Raw genomic sequence first — 24654 nt, 5'->3', positions numbered from 1 at the left:
TTGTGAGCAGTGTCAAAGCCTCTCCCTCTAGATGAATGTTTCCAGAATTTTTCCAGTGGTCTTACCCACTGTCCAAGGACAAAAGGGGTTATCTGTTTAATAAATGTTTTAAATGTTTTTAAATTGGATGCTGTATGTTCTTATCTACAGCAGGTCTGAAAGAAACATGGTTCAAAGCTTTTTGCCCTTTATCCTATCTTTTCTTTTATGACCCACCAGTCTCTATTGATATCTCAGTTCTTGTCTGGTAAACTTCGTCTTGATATCATCATGCTACTGTAGCTTGCATGGCCTTGCTTGAACACTGACACCAGGTCACTTGGCCAGCTGGTGCCTGGTCCGCTGATGTCTTATTAATTGAAATCTTTTCTACTCTGTTCTCCCAAATCAGAGCAAGCTTCCTTGGTGGTTTGCTTTTTATGTGGACATGACATCAAATGACTAAAGACATTAGGTCATGCAGCTCATCATGTTCTTTATAATTTAAGCAATTGTTGATATACTGTATAACAATGAGGTTGTTTTTTTTTACACGGTGGTAGAGAATTATTAAGGACTAATATCCTATTTTTAAAATGATACGACCAGCAGCAGTACGTCTCGCATCCTGATTTTAATTGGAACCTTTGTGATCTAAATTAATGCAGACTATCTCTTCAAAACTCCATGCAAGTCTGTGCATCCTCCTTGCTTTATTTTAAAACAGTTATGTGCTTTAAAACTATGTGCTGTAAATTTCAAAAAGGCCTTTGTTATTGTTTAAACAGCTAAACATCTCTTTGCACACTGCCTCAAAATGTCTATCAAAGAGATGAAAAAATCAATTTCCTTTTCTTCATTTCAAGCTGATCATTATCCAACATTAATTTGACATGAAAGAAATATTCATTAGAAAAATATGCTTCAAAAATAATTTAATTCCGAAAACTTTGTTTTTTTATGCTAAGAAGAACTTAAATTATTCAGAATACAGTACATACTGTACTGTAGTTGTTTATAACCCCAAAGAAAAAAATGTGTTTTATGTAGTTTGTATGTTTTGAACATACAGTACTGTCTTTAAATGTGAAGTATTCTTTGATATTTTATTAATAAAAGTAATAATAATTACTGATTACTGCTGTGTTTATTGCAGTAATGCTAAAAATTAATGAAAGGCATAATGCTTTCATTACATCCTTTCTTAAAAATGCCAGAACCTATTCGTTATAGTGTCAGATTATAAGGAGTTATAATGAGTAGGACTGACAAAACAATAAACCACTGCCACTTCAGAGCTATGCTACCATTGCCACATCTTTCCAAATGCATTGTGAATCGTAACTGATTATGTTCTTACTTTGTTTCAAGTGGCAAGAACCCCAGAATCTGATTATTTGTTCTTCAGTACCTCTTCAGAGAGGCTGGGGGACTTGCCTTGCCAAATGTTCAACTTCACTACTGGCTGGAAACCCATAAAGGATATAACAGATCCTCACCAATTACAAGATCTCTGGCTTCGGATACTACTTAAATGATGTAATCTTTCACGGTCCTTGTCTTGTTTCCACCTTTTGTCTTTTTCCTTTGCTCTTTGACTGAAACAATGTAATGTATCTGGAAGACGTTTATGTGGCCTGGTGTGTAATTGCATGTGTGTTTCCTTCCCTCTGGGGTTGGGGTTTCAAGAAATAAAAACATGTACAGTATATACTTAAAAACCAAAAACATTAAACCAAAACTTGTCATACAAAGTGAATACAAACCCTGAATACTTATATGTCCAACTTCACCCCTGAAAAGCTTTTATTTCATTTCAATATTAAGGCAGTGAAATAGAAAAATCAGAAAAGGGTTTGAATCATCTTGGATTTAACTTTGTATTTTTATTAAGTCTGAACTACTGTATAACCAGCCAAGGGCATTTGTAAATACTAATAGTGAATATTGATCAGCAATCATAATTTAATTCTGGAACTTTCCTATAGGTTTTTAGGCCCTTTGCTACAGATGTAACATTTTATTTCAAAATTTTATTTTCCAAAGTACAACAAACACAAATAACAACATACAAAAGGTATGGAAAATCACACAAGAAGGAAGAGGCGCAAACAAATCCAACAGGATTCTAAGATAAAAAAAGGATATGACCACACTGTCACAGTTTTAACAAAATAGAACCCAGATATACGTGTTTCCTTTAAACAATTTCTGTGAATTAATACAACCGACCATGATCTTAGGGTATATTAGCTTTTACTCAAACTCATAAGAATTTTATCTGCAGTTAGATTTGCCAAGCAACATTGTCACACTGAAGGTAGATAGGAATAGGATGTACAGTATTTCATTTACCTTTACCTGATACTCCTTAAAAGCTAACCAATGCACTTCAAATGACTAAAGCCAGATGTGATGTAACTGGAACCCATTTTCCAGTTAAACTTGTTTGAAACATTTTTCAGGACATTTGGTTCCCTGGAACATCTGGAACATTTGCAGTAAAATATATACTGCATATACAGTATACAGTACTGGAACCAATGAGAGAAAGTTTTAAAAAGTTATCATATAATTTCTAAAAGGAAGATTCAGGAGAGAAAAAGAACATGAAAACTGCTGATTACCTTCATGTTTCCAGTTTTCAGTTGGGAACAATGTGACAGCCGCCTTCAAGAGCACAAGACTCCTGTGTACTGACCCAGGGCTCATTAGCTTTAATCAGAGGCTGCTGCCTTCACCTGAGCTGCTGGCTTGACTTCTCAGCTGCTCTAACATTAACCCCTTGAACTATGGAATACAGAGGACTCACAATGGATCAAGCAAAAGCAGATGTTCTTACTATTGTCACGTAGAATGAATAATAGGAACCTTCTCTAGGGACCCGTCTATTTTTCTCTCCTATCTTATCAATACCATTGCAAGTCCTACATGCAGTTACCACCCAATTTCAGCACTGATGTTTCATGTCAGATGATTTTGTTGGTACTTTTTCAAAAGCCATTGTTTAAATTTTGTAAAATTACTGTTTTAACTATCTATTTTATTAGAGCAGTAAATTGTAATCTTTGTTTTTAAGCATATATTGGAGCAATTAAAAGACCTCTAACTGTATCATCATTTTGCTCCAAAATTAAAATGAATAAATGCAGTATATTGTGGCATGACCTATTTTAAAAATAAAAACCCAAGGGATCTGTACTCTACAGGTAATGGGTAAAGAAAAAAAAACATTTTACTGAAGTAAAAGGACCATCCATTAGAAAATATGTTCTATTATGTCTGTCTTTTACAACCCACAAGGTATAATTTAGAATGAATGCTTTCAGACAAGCCCAAGGAATGTTACAGCATTTATAAACCCAGGCCATTAAAATAACCTAAAGAGCTATAATGTCAACAGATTATTCATTTAAAAGAGGAGTACAATATAGTCACTGTCCTTAAATAGGATTTGAAAAACCAATACTTCTTTATTTAAAAATTTTAGATTTATGATTTGTGATGTCAGAATTTATTAAATGGTAAGCAATACCTAGCACAATAAATAATATCTGTTTTGTTTGACTTTTTGACCTAAAAGATGTTCTTTTAAGTTATATTTGTATATAATTCTATAGTCTGTTTTAAATTTTAAAATACTTCATTCAAATTTGAAAGTAATTTGCCTACAAGTGCCACATTCTTTATTCATTACATTTTCAAATTCAGCTATTATATAATTGTTTTTAGTACACAGGTTATTATTAACAGGCTTGACCACTGGGCTATTTTCAGTGCCATAAATGCTTTGCAGTATAATTTTTTTAATATTACATTGTAAGGGTTAACCACCATAGAATAAACTAATATTCTTTAGCTAATATTTAAGCAATTTACACAGTTTTTTTTATATAATAATAAATGTCCTGTTTTTTATGTGTGTAATGATATAATGATTTTCAGAATTAATTAATTCATGTTGTGTACAGTACTAGACTGGCCTAAATAAAGTGGATTTGAGATGAGTGAAAGGTTGTTCATATTTTTTTTAATATTAACACATTAGACTTTTTCCTTCCATACGCACACAAAAATAATCATTTAAATTAAGGCCTTGTAATATAATTGTAAGCCCATTGCCTCCTACGTCCCCATACCCTTTACAATACAAACAAGAAACAGCCGCAGAAAGGTGCTACTGTATATTATGCTCAACCACAAATGGATCATATACAGTATACGTACAGTATATGCATAATATGCTATTATACAGTGTAGACATATAATATGTTTTTGTATTTTCAGCTAAATGAGCTTTCAGTAGGGCATTAGGTCCTAATGAATGTGACAGAAGGACAAAATGTGTATAGAGATCCACCTAGCTGAGAGAACAGCAGTCTAGTCATGAGAATTGAGCTAGGGAGCAGCTGCAAGGGTAAAGATTGGGTGGCAGAGTGGAAACCTGAAGGAAAGACCAGGATTTCATAGTTACATGGGCAAGCATATGGCAAAATAATCATTAATAATTATCAATTTCCCTTCTGGATCAATAAAGTCTTATATATCTATCTAAAAGTGTGCAAGATTAAGATCAAAACAATATTGTAAAGAAAACCAGCCTTTTCACTGAACCATCATGTTTGGGGAAATATTTTTGAGATAGGGTTCTGTACTGTATGTTGTTTGGTGTATGCCTATAAGGAAAATCCAATGTGGAGATTTCAAATTGGACAGTTATATAATAACTGGTGAGCCTTTTCTTTAAATAAATATACATGTATCCTTTCTGTACTTCAATGTAAAGCTTGTATTTTGAAAATGACCAATATAATATTGGAGGCAAAAGAGGGAACTACAATATCATTGTAAAAGTTATAAATCACACAAAAGGATAAATCACAATATTCCGCTAAATTGAATTATTCTGTTTTAAATTAGTCTTCTTTTGTGGTTTTATTTAGCTTGATGTCTTTTGAAAAAAAATCACCATTATGTCACCATTATATATTGAATGATATCAATGTAGTTATCTCCCAGTTCCTATCAAGGGTATGTTTATATCAAGGGAACCGCAGATGTAAAATAATGAACGTAACACCTACAGTGCATCATGCCATTAATGTTTGGACAATTTTGAAGAAACCTGCAGATACACAGGAGTGAAGCCAACACTGTTTGCAAAGCAGAATGGGGCTGGATCCCCTCATTCCACTCCATACAAAAACATGATACTGGGTCCATCTGCACAAAGCTAACCCACACTTCCACCACAAAGAAACGCAGGACTCCTCACTTCCCCCAGGAGTGAGTCTCCTCTGCCAGATAGCACTGGATCTCGCCCAAATAAACCAAATTAGCATCAGCGAGTTCTGCAATTCATCCAAAACAAAATCTCAGCAGCAGTAATAACCTGAAAATACATACTGTGCCTAGAAAATAAGAACAAATTGTATTGGAACTGAAAACGATTGTGAACTTAAAATACACAAAATCCTTAAATGTTATCATGCCCTAAACAAGATTCTATCTTGTCAGAGGAAAAAATCCAAAACTCTGATGCGCGCTGACAATATACAGGCTCAATGACCACAGACTGACCAGAGTAATTGGTTGTTGTGAAAAAAGCATGGGCCACCACAAAGGACAGGATATGTTCTCACTATGAGCTGTGACAGGTCTACACAGAGACACTTTTCATGCTGACCTTATCTACATACAGTACAAATAAATAAAAGAAACCTATACGTCCCCATAATTTTATGTCACAGAATGAAATGCATATACTTTCAGCTCTGACTCAGATAAAACTCTACACCATCCTAGGGAGTAGTGCAAACACAAGAGCTCTTGGCACAGTACACATTTGTATGTCACAGCCTGAGGGACAGTTGGTGGAATACTCCCTAAACAGGTTTTTCAGTTGCTACTGAACATACAAGTGGGGACAGTATACATAGCACAGTCCAATCCACAGGGAGTAATAATATTAATGTTATGTTATAATGTTATGATGGGAAATACTGTGTTGTATTACATTATATTACGCTGTATTATACTGTGCTATATTGAGATGTATTATGTTGTACTGTATACAGTGTACCTCAATATTGTACTGAATTGTATCATAGTATAGTTCAACATTTTTTTTTTGAGTTATCGTGCGGAAAATAAATGGCTTCTTGTTTTTAATTCTATCACAGATTCTTGTTCCTGTTTACCTTTTCTCATGTATTAATTAATCTGACTTCTACTGTTATTAAACTGCTCTTCCCTGTAGAAGGAAGTCCACTTAAACAGCACAGTTATTCACTTCATACCATAATGTACCACTACTGTTCAAACTACTAAAAAATAACAAGGACGAGAGAGTAAAATAAGAAACATCAATAGCAAAAACAACCTTTTGAAATATTTTTTCATACGATTAATCTTGTTTTCTGAAAAAAATTTCTTGGGTTTCTGGGGTTTTTTTACATTTTTTTTTACATGTTCATGATTAAATTTTTCATGTAATACTTTTTTAAAATAAACCAAATGGTTTTGGTTTATTCAATATTTTCTTTTGTAATATGTATGTGTGATATACAAAAATACTTTTTTCAATAACAGTATGACTAGGCTGTTTACAATTCATTTTGCGGAACATATAATGGAAAAATTGTAGTGGAAATACTAAAGGAGTGTCATTAAGCACCTTCTTAGGAAATACAATTTTCTAGGTGCAGAAAGACAAATGAAGATTATTTATATCCTCTTATGTTGCCCTGCATTGGAATCATAAACAATAATATGAATCTGAATATCAATCTGTGATTATTATGAAACACAATTAGCACACACAAGGAAAGGCATACTTTTCTGACAGCGATGCAATAATACACATTTGAAAAGGAGAACAACTAATGAGAAGAATTTGTAGCTGCATCCCAATTAAATAATCTATTATTTAATTGGGATGCACCTATTATGCATTATTAATTATGCATCACCGGTTGTCAAGAAACAAATTTATTTATTTTAAATGTACGGTATATATAGTAGGCCTGGATGCAATTATTTGGGTGCTGTGTTCAAGTGGGTTTCCTCCAGGTGCACCGGTTTCCTCCCACAGTTCAAAGACATATTGCTACTGTAGGTTACCTGGTTTCAGAGAAAACTGGTGTGAGTGTGTGCCCGGCTGTGTCAGTGCCCTGTCCAGGGTGTATCCTCCCTTATTCCTCTTGCTTAATAGGCTTTGGTTTCCTTACAGACCCGAATTGGAAGAAATGGTTAGGAAAATGGATCTAATTCTACTTTAATTAACAATGTTCATGTCCAATACTCATAGTCCTTTCCCACTTAATTTAGAGGTCCCAATGTGTGTGTTACAGCTCTTACAACTAATATTTCCTAAATTCATTCTGCATTTTCTGTATTGCTTTTCAACATGCATCCTTGTAATAGGATGTTAAGCTTCAGCCCTACTGTGTTTGTAATATTATCCGAAAGCCTGACATAAAAAATTAAATATGTTTAACATCAGTTGTGGTTAGTTCCTCATTCTCATTTCAAGTGACAGACTTCCTACTCCTTAAGGTGCTTGTGTATATTCTTAACTGGTCCCTTTCATTTGTCCAGAACTAATTTTATTTTTAAGGATCTCTACAATTACACGTCTTAAAGATATTTGGTTTTGCACTGTAAATACTTTTTTCTTGTGTACTCAGAATGGACTAATGAGAATGGTTCTTCTTCAGAAATAAAAAAAATAATTCTGTAGGCGATTCAGCCAAGAAAAAAAGAAACACGGCACTTCAACTTCACACACCTGGAAGTACTAAGATGTTACAAGGATTTTAAGGTTTTTCTCTCACTCCACTTCAGGTTGCAAGGGAGTCCTTCATTTTTCCATTTTTATTATTACCATTGACAAATACAAAAAGATAGCAGGCAATGGATCTTAAATTGCTTTGTGTTGTAGCAACAAAGAAAACCTTGTATTCACTAGGAATAACAACATCCAGCATTAATAACAAGAAGTGTTTTTAAAATGTTTATTGAGTGTTTTTGTAATAGACAGTCTGGCTTAACACACTTAGCAGAGTGCCAACTTCCTGACCATTGGACGATAGGAGCGACCAAGGGGCAGCTGCAAAGTTGGTGATGGAGTTCAGGATGGAAACAGAAGTCAAATGCAAAAGAGAGAAGGACCATTTGTATAGTATTTATAGTTTTCTAACGTGAGAAAATTACATCAAGAATGATTACCATTGAACTTGGCTGTTGTTATCCTGTCCAAATCTTAATTGTAACCTCCATTTATCACATAAGAATACAATCACATTTTAGAAAAGCTGAACAGCTTTATTATACAACTAATTAATTTTAAGAACAATTTCTTTTAATTGTAAACTAGTAAAATGGAAATACGTGGTGTGACCCAATTTGCATTAGTTTGGAAATTTTCAAACTGTTGATGTATGATGTATTCTGCAGGTGTATGTTGTTCTTTTTACAGTAGAAAAAGCCTCTGAGTTTCACTTTTCATTCTTTTTTCCCTACGAATGGAAAACAGCGTAATGAATGTGTATGTGTATGAATCAGTATGTGCTTTGGGAATGACAAAAATACAACTTGTAATGATTATACTTCAGCATTCTATGATTCTGCATGCAGCTAAATAACTCTGGTGTCAAATTAGAAATCCTTGTACACAAAATCCTAGAGGCTTCTCCTTAAACCATGTATGCACAGCTTTATAGATATATGCAAATCTAAGGTTTTAATGGGGCCTTAAGTGTAAAAAAGCACATTTGGGAAATACAGACAGACATATTGTCCCCATATGCGGAATTCTAATGTTTCTGTTATTTTTAGAGAGTTTATTGATATGTGCTGACTCTGTGGAGATATAATTCTAGGGAGATCTGATGATGAGAAAGACAAGAAAAATGGGTATGCATTGTTGTAAAGCACTAAATATCAGTTCATATTCTCTGAATGTAAAATACAGATGTTTATTTTAGTTTATTTCTGAGGGTGTGTTTGTGAACTATGAGGCATGCCTGTGGTAATATTTACGCCTACTGTATTCTTAATCTATATTAAACAAAGAACTTCTTAATTTTACTGTGTGTATATGTACTTATAACTAAAGCTGTGAACAGAAAGCAGTTATTTAGAATATCAAAAATTCAAAATTAGTAGGCTAATGATTATTTAATCATTACTATTGATTATTAGTAGGCTAGTAATCATAATTAATTCTTTAAAAGTAATCCAATCCCATGTTTAGCACTTACAGTATAGCAGTCCAACGGCTTTCAGCTTTAAATTGTGTGTGAAGCAGAAGAAACTAAACTATAACATACAACCCATGCCATGCTAGAATATCAAAACAGGACTGTGACGAAAGATCTTTTAGAAAATGAGAATGCAATCTTGATGAAAATTAATAACAAACCATAACTTTGGATGATTGGCAGCCCTAATATAAAACTGTATTTCATTTACAGCTAATATTCTACGTTAACTGAAATTCTAATATTAATTTTAAAAATATTCTCCAGATTGCATGTGATGGCTGCAACCTGTGGTTTAACCGAAAATGTATTGATTAAAAAATATCAACCCGCTGCTGCAGAAATTCATTTTTATGCTGCTACAGATGAATGGGTAATTATTTTCTATTAATTCATATACAGTAGGTGGGTTTTACATTGTCTTTCATTAACACACTTTTATGTACTAAGATGTTTGTTATCATTATAGAATAACTTTACAACACAAATATTGTCTGAAATTTTTAAAAAAACCATGACTGCTCATTTCAGAAACTTTTAAAACCTATTGTTCTGCAGGCACAGATGTTTTGCTTCCCTCAAACCAACTTAATTGTAATTCCTCTGGTACTATATATTATAAAATATACTAGATTGTACAGTATATAGTACCAAAGGAATACTTTAAACTATTACCAAATTCTGTACACAAACCTATCACCCTGATGGAGACAGCTACAGTTAATGTTCTTATTTTCAAAACAGTTGCCTCTTTGTACTAAAACTGTAATAACACATCTTAGGCTGTAATAATAATTCATTCTTTGTTAAGCCCAACAGCAGAAGAAAGAGATTGTTCACGCATGATGAACAGAACAGAGGTTCCTGCATTTAGTTCAGTTCTTTCTTTCACTGCACGGATGCATCGAATCAGGAGTTATACTCTCACATTATCATGCATGTATGCAGTGAAGAGGGGCACTGCAGTAGTACTGAATTTTGCTGAACAGAAATCATCACACCACCCCATTACACTCAGCTCCAGGAGATTTGGCCTCATTGTACAGTATCTGACCATGCTGTCACAGTTTTTTTTTTGCACTAACAGAATGTAATTTTGCTCTATGTGTTTTCAAAAGAACAATTTTTTAAAACAACCAAGTGCCATCGAAGGGCACCTTAGCCTCCACACAACTGCAAATGACAGATTTTTAGCCGCAGTAAGACCCAACACCAAATGCCACCGTGCCTTGAGATTGATTGCAATTGAGCAGTCGTCCCTGAGAAGGAACATTCAGGGGCTGTACAGCACTGTCACACTTAGATGTACTCTGGCACCCCGTAGGTGCAAATGGGTGAGTCGAGTCAGAGAAACAGAAAACAGGAACAACTGTCTGATGATTTTTGTCACTTAATGAATGTAATTCTGCCACAGACGAAAATGGAAGCTTAATTAATTTCTTGCAAGCTCAATGTCTTTGACTTTCTCGATCAATCAGGAAACAACAGTTATTTCACAAAGTGTTTTTAATGATGAAAACCAAATCTTCTGAATACCAAGTAAGGTTAAAACACCTTCTGCCAGTCTGACCTCATGACTCACTCTGGTCACTCAATGTTATGCTTTAACATGGATGGATTTTTTTTCATAATTGATCCAGTGATGACTCATTCAAAAGATGATAAGACTCTATACGTGTCAATCTCATTGATGTTTTAACTAACCAATGATTGGGTACATCTAATTACCTGGGATTTTTTTTCCATCTTACCAGTGAGAACATCTGAATATGCCTACATTTTCATCCTCTGAATTCACCATCAGTATCAGTATTGCAATATCCATGTTTTGTGATTACAAGAATATAGGAAAAGTTACATACTGTATCAAAGAGAGCATCTCATCCATCTACTGCAATGTCTTTGCTTGCTAGTAGCAAAAGCTATCTACTGTAATTGACTCTTATGAATGCCTACACCCCCTTTCTTGTCCATTGCTCATTTTAAGCCAGAGTTTCTATATAACCTGTTTCTGAAACCCCTGTTTCAGATCTGTTTATTTTTCACCTTCACTTCTTAGTGGTAGAATGAACTACCCTTTTGGTTGCTCAAATTCATGGGTTCGGACTGTAATGCAACCTTTAGTGAGTCTTACATAGAATCACACTGTTTATAATTCTCAGATATGTAATTTGCTTGTTGCACTTTCCTCTAAGCATGGACTCATACATGGACTCATGGACGTATATATCACAACTCATCTGTATATGCTTACTATTGTTTTACTTCTTTGTTTCACTTTTTGTTGTTTTGTGCCGAATTTTCAATGTTATTGTGCTTTCCTTACTGTAATGTTATTTTATTTTACTTGCATGTAATCTGTAGTTACTGTTTTCTTTGCACTGACACTTAATGTACAGTAAAACTGTATTCTTTGTAAGTCACCATGATAAGAGCCTCTGCTGAGAAAATAAATAATAATTATCCAGTGATTTCTTTTACCAGTTCTTGAAAATTCCCAGGGCATCAGCTTCAACAATCATGGATGAGTAGCTTATTAAAGACTCCCAAAACCCTCTGTGTAAACATTCCAATACTGATCCTGAAGAAGTCCACTGGGTTGATTTTATAAATCCTTTTGAGATTTCTGAATCAAGTCTCTTGGATATACACTCTTCTACAGACTAAAGATATTAATTTTAATAGCTGTTCTTAGAATAAAATGTGGTTAAAAATGACTGTATGGGTACAGATCCCAACAACTATGGTTTGTTCTCCATCTGCCCTGCCATCCTCTCTTCTGACAAGCAGGAGAACAATTATTAGAAGTTCATCATCCTATGAGTATCATGTCCTGTCATAAGAAATCTGAAGGTACTGTATTTCACTCCTCTGTGAATATTTTTTTTCTGCTACTGTATCTTGAGATGGGACAATGATTATTCATTTATGGTAATACAGCATGCATAAGAGTTTGTACTCCTAACCGTAAACAGCAAAATTAACTCTGAATGCAGCCCATGTCAAAGCTCCATAGAAAACATTTTACTAAGGTATTTATATTCTTGCTAGTCCAAAAAAATCTGTACTGTGAGCTTCTATTGAAGCTACACTAACCAAGAAATTGCAAATGTATAAAATAATGTAATAATAATAATGTTTCTTTATTAGCCCTATTCAATTTCTTGCATTAGGAATTCATCTTTTCACATACCCCAGCTTTTCTCCATGGAGACACAGACACACAGACAGGGAGAGAAGCTTGGGGTCAGAGCGCCATTGTACAGCGACCCTGGAGCAGTTTGGGGTTAAGGGCCTTGCTCTGTGTGGTTATGCCCACACATAACCACACAGCAAAAGGTTTTCTAAATCCAATATTATTTTGATGATGCAATTTTAAATTCAACTGCTCAATTTTAAAGAGATTCTGACAAAATAAACGAGTGTTGCAATACAGGACATTTTAGTCACAAAAAGGCCCGAACCTATAATTATAGTAAATTTAGTCATATTCAAACGCAAAAGAGCTAACACGAGCTGCAACTACTTTAATAAGAAAAAAATTCAAGACCATGAAATTCCCATTGCTGACAGAATTCCCTCTTCTGATGGTTGTCAAAACACATATTTTGCACATTGGGGACACAGACATTTTCAACAGCTATCATTTTATGCTACGTGATTAGAGGGTTAGAATACATATGAGCCATAAACAAATCTTAAAAATTAATTAAGGATTTTAGATAAAACTGTATCAAAGGTTAAACATAAATACTTTGCTAATAATATAACTTGTTTTATATGCAATTTTGACTGAAGTACGCTGAAGATGTTCTAGTCTATGTACACCTAGTAAGCCAAGAAACAATTCATTTCAGTTTTACACAGGAGAGGTAATAAAATCATCTGCCTTCATCTCATCATCTCTTCTAGATAGCACAGGCTTTATTTTCACAGCCAGTGTCAGTTCAATAGCAGTATAATCAGTGTCTGTCTTGCCCTATTCTGACTTTTTAGGAGCTGGATTTGTAAATCAGTCAGTATATGTAAATGAGGACTTGACTGGATAATAAAGTAAGTTTTAAGGCTCCAGTAAAATCTGCAGCATAAGAAACAGCTGGATGCACTCATTTTTTGCTACATCAAAGTCATGTAAAATATATTATAACAAAATGTTTTTTCATGACAGCTAAATGTAGAATTTTGTATATAATTGTAGCATTTCTTTAACACCACATGGCCTATGTTTTTTTTTTTAAACAGGAATAGTCATTATAAGCAGTATATTAACAATCTATGCACATCTACTATATATGGGGTGTAGCCTCATTCTGAAACAATTTGGTTGTTTTATCTTCTACATACAGTATATGCATATATTAGATGCTTTTTGGTTTATTTTTAGAATTATCCAATGCAGGAATTGCACATTAAAAATTTACATACTGTATAATTCTTCCTGCAGTAGTTAGATTCCAACAAGTAATCCAAAGGAAATAAGAATTTATAGATGTAAACATACTTATTGCATAGAATTTATTTGTATAAGGCATGAAAAAATATACTATTTATACTCAATATTCAAATTATCCTGTTCACACTCTGTACATGAATTAATACAAGAAAACAATATTACAAATATATTATACTAAATTACAGACTAAAAACACATATTTTCTACACTGACATAAGTCAATTTCCAGTACAAAAAATATTAGATACTTTTATACATACTTGTTGGATGGTATATATAAAGATCCGGCCACCAATCCATTTCCTAACCGCTTTATCCACTACAGAGTCATGGCATATCCCAGCGGATACACCTGGTTCGGATACCAGTCCATTACAAAGCACACACAGACACAACCATACACACACTCACACCGGGGTCACACTGGGGTCAATCTTCCCAGAAGTCAACTAGCCCATCAGCATGTCTTTGGACAGTGGGAGGAAACCCAGGTGAACATGGGGAGAACATGCAAACTCCACGCAGAGAGCACCCCAGGAATGGAACCCAGGGCCCCAGGAATGGAACCCAGGGCCCCTGTGTGGCAAGGCAGCAATGCTAACTGGTGTAAAATACTGTTTGAAACTTTACTGACAGACTTTGTGATACAGCTATCATGTATTTTGAACATGTTGTTTCTGCACATCATTTTAATAGTAAGGTCTGAAGTTCCAGGTCATTTATTAAATGAATATGTAAATATATGAAAGAAAATTATATAAAATAAGGACTTTATAGTAACAACTTTAGAACGAAATAACAAATATACTGTAGATTAATTAATAACACTTGCTTTTAATGTTGGTCAACAACATGCCACACTATTTTGCACAAAAACACTCCCAGTTCACATACAGAACACTCCAAAACACTGAAATATGTACTATATACAGTATATAGTCTAAGACACTTACATTAATCAGGTGGATTAATATTGTGTCGAGCTGCAACATTCACTTTCAATTCACCAACACAAATTTCAGTTTACTAGCAATGTATCTCTTGATGACATTGCAGTTTTATTTAAACTTTGTTTTGACTATATAAAATATATAAGAAGCAAACTACTAGTGCTGAGATTTTAGATTTTGAAAGCAAAAAAATAGGTTGCTATGGAGACAGAGTTCCAATGGACAGAACTGAATGTCTGGGGACTTCCAGCATACTGTATAACAAATTGTGAGCTATATTTTTATGTCTGCATAACATGTAATACAATGCATAATATTAAGCAAAAAAGTGTGTTATTTGTATCCAAACCATCATTGAGCCTTTGAGGTATTACTTCAGTCAAATGTGCTTTGGTCCAAAGTGATATAAAATTATAAAATTAATAAATGAATTAGTAAGTTATTAGTAAATAATATTAAGCATATAACATTAGAGAAACGATATAACCCCAAAATGGCACACAAATGGCAGAAAATGCTGGTGTAATACTACTAAATGTAACACATTTATAATATATTCAGTATTAAGCACATTTATACTGTACTTGTTCAGGAAAAATATGTTGTGCATGTTATCTCTTTTCTAATAGAATTCTATTAGTGGTTGGACAGAATATATTAATAATAATTATGGCTTGTTTTGAAGGTGCTTAGTTCTTTAAACTTTCCATACATTTTAATTTATGGGTGCTTAGTCAATTGCACAGAAAAATGGGTAATTATTATGATACATTTGTTTCAAACAAAATTAAGCGTTTTATGAGTATTTACATTTTCAGCACAGAAATATCTTTTTTCTAAGCATTAGACTCAGAATATATCTAGGTAGATACACCTGAACCATGGGCCATGGGGCATTAAAATGGTATTAATCCCCAGGTGGAGGCTGAACGGGTGGAATAAAGTGCACTAGTATTACTGCAGGATTTCAAACAATAGAAATGTGACTTAATCAGCATGTCAGAGAGATGGAAAGCAGCAAAAGCAAAGGAAGGCTACCTTGCAAGCTTTCCATCATTCAATCATTCCATCGTTCCCTAAAGGTGCCCTGTTGTTGAACCAATTGCTACACAAAAAGCAAGGAAAAATAATCCAGCACATTTTTTGAAGTATCAGTGTAACCACCTTCTTGCATATCCTCTCATCAGATCACAGATGTAGAGCAAGGTTGTAACCAGGGGACACTGCCAATGTAACATCAAACCAAGGTCCTGACCACTCAGTCAGTAAGATGCCACAGCACGTTTCCTAATTCCCAAATAGGCTGGTATGATCTGGATTTTCTATAGTTTTCCCCTAATTCAAGTGATTAAGCAATTTAAAAACCCGATCTGCTTTGTACTGCAGCTGGTGTGCAAACCTCACCTGGAGGCTGCACGTCGGTGGTAAATGAATGGGACCATTCCAATATATAAAGCACTTTGAAATCCTTTGGGTTGAAATGCATTATATAATTGCAAGACAGTAGTAGCACATTTAATTATTAATGGACAGTATTCTTGTTCTCGTCAAACACCAGCTTTCAGATGCTCCTCCAGTAACTTAAGTGTGAAGATAGGTCAAGCCAAGAACATGGGTAGTTTTTTTAGGTTCAATTCTTCATATCATTTTCTCCTTAAGATTACTTAAATAACAAAATAGTACCTACAAGCAATTACCCCCTGTTTTCTATACCAAAGGTCATTAACAATGTGAAATATTGGTATTAGTCAAAAGCATTTGGTGTATTTTCAATTCCTCCCTACAATTTATGATGCTATTAAACATAGATTTAAAAAAAAAACAATGATTTGAAGATAATAATAATAATTGCTTACACTTATATAGTGCTTTTCTGGAAACTCCACTCAAAGCGCTTTACAGGTAATGGGGACTCCCCTCCACCACCACCAATGTGCAGCATCCACCTGGAGAAGTGCGTGTGGCCAGAACGCTCACCACACATCAGCGATCAGTGGGGAGGAGAGCAGAGTAATTAAGCCAATTTATAGAGGGGAGTTGTTAGGAGGCCATGATTGATAAAGGCCGATGGGAAATTTGGCCAGGACACCAGGGTAACACCCCTACTCTTTTCGAGAAACACCCTGGGATTTTTAATGACCAAAGAGAGTCAGGACCTAGGTTTTACGTCTCATCCGAAGGACGGCACCTGTTTACAGTATAGTGTCTCCGTCACTACACTGGGGCATTAGGACCCACATGCGCCCCCTGCTGGCCCCACTAACGGCAGCAACCTAAGTTTTTCCCAGGAGGTCTCCCATCCAGGTACTGACCAAGCTCACACCTGCTTAGCTTTAGTGGGTTGCCAGTTGTGAGTTGCAGGGTGATATGGTAGACCTTGTTAATTAATCAACATGCCTCCCCTCCTGTCTATTTAAACCCTGCTGTTTGCCTCTATCTAGGCTCAGTAGTGCATTGTACTTTGTGGACTTTACATCAGAGACTTCTTGTTACTGGAGAGCTCCCTTGTTTATGGACTTTAGGATTTTGGACCTTGATTTCTGGAACTTGTATTGGATGTTCATGACTTGTTGCTTAGTTTTTGGCTTTTGGACTTTTTCGCTTTCCCTTTTGACCATGAATTTGGATCACCCTTTTAAAGGCTTCCTTGCCATTTTGTCACCAGCATAGGTTCCATCAATTTATCTTGGCTTCCTGGTACCCAGTATAACGATACCAGGAGGTAAAGATTCAGTGTTATAAACTGTTATATCTTACTTTCTACTGCAGACCCACTACTAAGATATAGCTACTATAAGAAACGGACTGTTAATTTTCAGAACTTTTATTAACTATTATTATCTACTGTATGTAAGAATTACAACTCCACAGCCCCCTTGCAGTGACATACACTCACAGACACTTGACTTCTCCAATTACTACACACATTTGTCCCAACTCATTTGCATCTTAAATGGGGTTTGCCAACACTTCACTTTATTACACCAGCATTGTCAAATCCCAAAACAGAATTGTGCATTTAATATGCAATGATCTCTGACCCATACCAGAAAGGAAGGTTTATAGAATACACAAAACCTGTTATGAGATACAGTACACTTTACACAGGGACTAGATTTAAGCAAAGAGGATTTTTTATATCATTACCATTCCAATCACATGATGAAGTACTTGCTATGAGAAAAACTGGAGACCAGATGAAGCCCCAGTCTGCAGACAACCATAAGCAAATATGAGATTCATGAGAACCTATGGATATGTATGTTGACCAGTAGATGAAAATGTGAATCTGTATATTTCTGTCTCAAAAAATGTTTCCAAATGTACTTAAAATTACATTTACTATAACTTACATAATTTTGAAAACAATTATCATTATTATTAATCATTATTATAGTATGAGTATGACCAGTATTTCCATTTAATTCTGTTACATACTGTACTATCCATACTGCTTGCTATTGAGAAAATGTAAAGGAAAATGTGGAATCAGTTCTGTTTCAATTACATTCCTGTCTAAAACTAATCGCTATGTTCTGTTAAACCTTTCACCTCACAAAGCATGTGTCATGTTGAACTCAGCAGACTGATGCGCAGTAAATGAAGGAGAGAGTGCTTTGTTAAAAACTTAACATTGTCTTAACATCAATTTTAGTGACTCATAGACAAATTAGATGTCACTGAAATAATGCTGGCATGATCATTGGCACTGGCGCGTTGCCATGGTGTCCAGTGACCATTGACAAGGTGTTCACACAAGGGCTAGACATGTGTCAATCCTTTAAGCACCTTTTAAACTGACAGATAAAACTCAAAAGGATTTGTCAATACAGTGCTAACTGCAAAACAAGATTCTCACATCCCCCTTCTTTTCAGTGCATATGTTCATTTCAGTAGTAAACTAATCACTGCTATTATGGAAAATGCATTTTCATACAAATTTGAAATATGGACATGAATTAAAGACTGCTAAATGCACATAAAGATTGTTTAATTTGACTAATATGTTAAGTAATATAGGTCAAGCAAATCACTTAAAACAAGGAAAATTTAAATCCACCACATTTTTCTAAACACAAGAAACTCTTGACAACTGTTTCTTATTGTAAACGACACTTCATTCGAGAATTGTGCTTCAGGTGGAATCTGTTGACCCCATGACTCCACTGTACAACATTAATCATTGTTAAATGTATAATATAAATACACAGTTCAGATAACATCAGCACATACAACAGATAATAATCTGTAAATTATTACAAATTTTACAATTCGTCAGACACTACAGTAGTGGTGAAAACACCACTTGTGAAAATGAAACAAAAGGAGATCAATCTCATTTAGCAATTAGTGGGCTATTGTCAAGCATTGTATTGTTACTCAATTGTATGAAATCAGTCAATTAAAAAAAATGCTCGTTAGTTCACATTTGACAGTCCCCTGAGTGCATGCTTTGTCATTAGTAACTTAATATCACTGGTTGCTTAAAAATGAGACAAGTCAACATCATGTCACTCATTTTTCGATATGCATTTAAAATACAGTCTCAAAAAATGTAGAATCTGTAAAGACAGTCTGGTTAATAGAGATCCAGGTCAGATCCTTAGTCCAGCAGTGAGATAAATGCTGGTGCTGGTTTATGTCATCACCAGTTTGGCAGGGATATTTTCTGTTCATATGGAACAGGGAGTAACAGCACATGCTATATATTGCAACAATATCCCATCCACGGACACCCAGAAAGCCACAGGAGTTAAAACAAACCCCTTGTTAAATAATACTGTATATGACTGGGATGTATTTTTTTATCTTTCCAATTAAAAAGCGTAAAAAACTACTATTTTACAACATGTTTATCTTATCTCAAATCCCTGCACATTTATCTTCCTTTGGACAAATACAGTTTTCACTTACCATTTAAACTAACCTTTAGTTTCATCACCAGATGACTTCAAGCATACAGTGCCTTGCGAAAGTATTCGGCCCCCTTGAACTTTTCAACCTTTTGCCACATTTCAGGCTTCAAACATAAAGATATATTTTTTTTATTTTATGTGAAGAATCACCAACAAGTGGGACACAATTGTGAAGTGGAATGAAATCTATTGGATTTTTGAAACTTTTTTAACTAATAAAAAAATGAAAAGTGGGGCGTGCAAAATTATTCGGCCCCTTTACTTTCAGTGCAGCAAACTCACTCCAGAAGTTCAGCGAGGATCTCTGAATGATCCAATGTTGTCCTAAATGACTGATGGTGATAAATAGAATCCACCTGTGTGTAATCAAGTCTCTGTATAAATGCACCTGCTCTGTGATAGTCTCAAGGTTCTGTTGAAAGTGCAGAGAGCATCATGAAGACCAAGGAACACACCAGGCAGGTCCGTAATACTGTTGTGGAGAAGTTTAAAGCCGGATTTGGATACAAAAAGATTTCCCAAGCTTCAAACATCCCAAGGAGCACTGTGCAAGCGATCATCTTGAAATGGAAGGAGTATCAGACCACTGCAAATCTACCAAGACCTGGCCATCCCTCTAAACTTTCAGCTCAGACAAGGAGAAGACTGATCAGAGATGCAGCCAAGAGGCCCATGATCACTCTGGATGAACTGCAGAGAACTACAGCTGAGGTGGGAGAGTCTGTCCATAGGACAACAATCAGTCTTACACTGCACAAATCTGGCCTTTATGGAAGAGTGGCAAGAAGAAAGCCATTTCTCAAAGATATCCATAAAAAGTCTCGTCTAAAGTTTGCCACAAGCCACCTGGGAGACACCCCAAACATGTGGAAGAAGGTGCTCTGGTCAGATGAAACCAAAATCGAACTTTTTGGCCACAATGCAAAACGATATGTTTGGCGTAAAAGCAACACAGATCATCTCCCTCAACACACCATCCCCACTGTCAAACATGGTGGTGGCAGCATCATGGTTTGGGCCTGCTTTTCTTCAGCAGGGACAGGGAAGATGGTTAAAATTGAGGGGAAGATGGATGCAGCCAAATACAGGACCATTCTGGATGAAAACCTGTTGGAGTCTGCAAAAGACCTGAAACTGGGACGGAGATTTATCTTCCAACAAGACAATGATCCCAAACATACAGCAAAATCTACAAAGGAATGGTTCACAAATAAACGTATCCAGGTGTTTGAATGGCCAAGTCAAAGTCCAGACCTGAATCCAATCGAGAATCTGTGGAAAGAGCTGAAAACTGCTGTTCACAAGCGCTCTCCATCCAACCTCACTGAGCTCGAGCTGTTTTGCAAGGAAGAATGGGCAAGAATTTCAGTCTCTCGATGTGCAAAACTGATAGAGACATACCCCAAGCGACTTGCAGCTGTAATCGCAGCAAAAGGTGGCTCTACGAAGTATTAACGCAAGGGGGCCGAATAATTTTGCACGCCCCACTTTTCATTTTTTTATTAGTTAAAAAAGTTTCAAAAATCCAATAGATTTCGTTCCACTTCACAATTGTGTCCCACTTGTTGGTGATTCTTCACATAAAATAAAAAATTTATATCTTTATGTTTGAAGCCTGAAATGTGGCAAAAGGTTGAAAAGTTCAAGGGGGCCGAATACTTTCGCAAGGCACTGTATATATTAAATACTGTACAAAACCACCCACAACAAAATCGAGACAAATTAAGCAAGCACAAATCTAATAAAATATCTGTGTTAAAATAAATTAAAGTCTTAAACAAAAATAAATAAAACAAAATTATAAAATTATCATCCAAAAATAACTAAAGAAGTCTGGATTGTGAAAACAAAATGGTGTTCAGAGCAAATTCTAATGTTGCACTTCTGCTGTCCTCCATATAAATCCTTTCCTGTTGTCTACAACTCTGAGGGTATCTTTTCTAGCCCCCCTCATTCCACCCCTACTGCACTCTTACAGCAGCTCCCCCGTTCATTCCTTGTAAGTGAGGGAGGTTGTGACAGTGCTGTCATTTCCGCATCCATATACCAGTTAACACCAAAGTATAAAGTACAGTACATATTCATTGGCTTGTTTCCTCATTAGTAGAAGTTGACCAAATTACTGAACTGAGCATTTCCAGTTTAGAAATAGGTAAATATTGTGCTGCCCTGATCCTTACTGTTGAAAGTTATCCCTGTTCTTGAATTTGGAAGAAATTCAAAGAAAGAGTCTTTGCCTCCAGTGCAAACATACTGTAGTGTGGACTAATACCCCCCCCAAAAAAATATTATTGTTTAATCACAAAATATTAACAACTATTATTGAATTAAAATGTGTACATTCTAGTTATTCCAGGTCTTCTAGTCACAATCGAATGTCTGTGGTTTAATGCTCTCCAAAGACAAATTAAAGAGTGGTTCTGAAGTAACTTTTAATGAGCTTTAAGAATGATTCTCCACTACAGTTCATGAAGAACGCAGTTTAGCTCTGAACTGAAAAGGGTTCATACTCTGATTAAGCATTCCTTACACAATGCACTTCTTCTTCTTCTTCTTATCAGTAACTTGCAGGGTAATACAAGTGTATAAACCCTTTCATGGCTGATAAGATATTTCTACTTCATTTGCAAAACACTTCTGTAGCCAAAGTCATCTAAACACTAAAGTTTTATTTTCCACTTCTGGCTCTATAGTAAAATACAATTATTCTTGACACAATAGGCACATTTACAGGGTAAACATCTGGAGGCATTTTGTTATGTTATGATGTTACTGTATGTAGAAAAAATGAATAAAAGAGTGTTAAAGTAACACTATCCTACACATCCCAAATCTTACCAGCTACAATAATTGTCCATATTACAGAATGGTAGGCATTTTTATGAAAAAACAAATGTCTCTATTACAAATATCATGATGCATAATGGCAATATTTATTATTTATGACCATTTTTAGCTACTTATGCAGAGTACAAGGTAACATTGGCCTTATGATTGAATATCAGTTCATATTTCATTGTAAGTGTCAATAAAGAACAAAGCTGGAAAACATGGAGTTTATTACACTCAAGTCATATGATACTGGTAGAGTTTCTTATATAGACACTTATCAACGTTCTGTACCTTAGTGAATCAATCTCGCCAATATTCTTTTCTGTTTATTAATAGAAAGGGCCATTGTATTCTGGGACAACTAAGTGTGCTTTGAGAAAACCTGTAATCCATAGTTTAGTCAAAACATTTAGTATCACAGCACTATTGTAAGCTATAAATAGAACATGTAAGTAGACATTTTAGAAGGCTCTTCCACTAAAAAGATCAGCTTATTATAGGAGGATTACTTCTGGAAAACAAGGCAACTGCTAGCTTTTACAAAATAAATTATAATCAATTTATCTACATTAGTAAATGTAGATACAGTATATAGATAAATCCAATATAATTGTATTACAATGGCTTTTTATCTTACCGGTACGGGGAGCGGAAATAATTTGCACTGCTGAATCAAATGCAAGCTTTGTACTTACAAGGTGTATATACCAATTTGATGTATTCAAATTGCATGCAACCCTGTGATCTTGATAGGAAGCACGGAAAAGCTTAATGTGAACAGAGCTGTGTGTAAATAATTCAATACGATTATCTAATACTCCACAGTATAAATAGAAAAATACTTAAATATTTATACACATTTCCTTTTAGAATCATGCTAAAATGCAATCATTTATCTTATTAGTTTGCACCAGGGGCTAATTCTTTAATGTTGCACATCCTCAGTCATGCATTGCTTTACCATCAATACTTATTGTGTTGTGTTAAAACTAAAGCTGTTTGAATGATTTTAGATTTGTTGAGTGCTTGCTTTATACAGCTATAGAGTCTACATTTCTGTCCATCGGCTAATCAAGGCTTCGGATTTCAGTGTGTATCTCCTGATGAACTTTTTATAATCTATATTTGGCAAGAATTCTTTACATAAAAAGATGCAATGCTCAAATGTGATATTCAATTTTTAAAAAGTATTTTGTTATTGTTCAACCTTTGACCCCATCAAATTTGTAGCCATTTTTTTTCTTAATGTAGGCACCACTGACACCAGTGGGTTTAGAGATTTTAACTTTTAAGACATATTTTATATATTCCAGTTTATTACAGGCTGCAAAATGTTGTTTTAACATAGTCAAGAAGACTAAAATCATGATAAAATAACAACTTCCTTAAACAACCTTCAATTAGGTCAAATATTATTTTATTAAAACTTTAAATTTAAATGGTGAGCATAGCACCTGTTTTTTTTTTTTTTTTGGTCAATCATTGCTTTCTATGTGTTTCTAAGCAATATGTCAAGTGTGCAATATACTATTAACAGTTCGTTCTCACAAATTCACCAGTAACTCTACAGCAAACCCGTCAGATTTTCACACTAAATAATCGGTATTCCATATTTTCTAATAGGAGTATAAAAAAAATCTTATGTATCAGGGATTCTACATTACATTTCCAGAATATATGACCTATATAATGTTATACTTCATAGTGAAACATCATATCTTGCACTGAAAATGCATGGGGGTCTTATTAAAATTGTAAAGGTACAAATATGCTCGTTGAACTAACTCACCAGTGGTTTCCACGATTCCCTCTAGGATGACAACAATTTCAAACTGTTCAGTTTGCATTGATCTCTGGGAGAGGTCGTAGAATGGACTCTTGGTGTCGATCACATGGCAAATTGTAAGGGGGGAAACCAGAAAAAGCTGATCTGCCCCGGTGCTAAAGCCCACATCCAACTCTAGTTGATCCAGCGGGAGAAACTCGCCTTCAGGCGTCTGCCGAGACTAAGCAAGCGTGCAGAGAAAGGGGGAAATATCAGCAAAACCACGGCAATTCAGCAAGCCATGGTGACAGCAGATCACATTTTGTCAGCATTTCATGCAATCAGTCATTTGATATACACAGAGAATATAAAGGCAATGAATCGTGACTTTGATCTCTCATAAGGAATACTGTATAAAGTGCGTACTTTTAAAGGGTGTTACAATAAACTGAACGAGGAATCATTTTCGAATTCGTTACATTAGTTAATTGGCAAA

The 24654-nt window shown here is 34.9% G+C and overlaps 1 protein-coding gene across 1 annotated transcript in view; it reads right to left on the bottom strand.

The window, feature by feature from the left end:
- kcnj3a (potassium inwardly rectifying channel subfamily J member 3a) overlaps nt 1-24654 on the bottom strand; it is a 61289-nt gene that overhangs the window by 34160 nt on the left and 2475 nt on the right. Inside the window, exon 2 of the mRNA XM_015358680.2 lies at nt 24183-24399. Within this exon, the coding sequence (XP_015214166.1) occupies nt 24183-24399 (217 nt within the window). The remainder of the gene's footprint in view (nt 1-24182; nt 24400-24654) is intronic.

Source organism: Lepisosteus oculatus, chromosome 12 (assembly GCF_040954835.1).
Source record: "Lepisosteus oculatus isolate fLepOcu1 chromosome 12, fLepOcu1.hap2, whole genome shotgun sequence".
In the NCBI taxonomy this organism is placed as follows: Eukaryota; Metazoa; Chordata; class Actinopteri; order Semionotiformes; family Lepisosteidae; genus Lepisosteus; species Lepisosteus oculatus.
The sequence above is the reverse complement of the archived record's forward strand: the minus strand, read 5'-3'. Positions and strand labels throughout refer to the sequence as shown.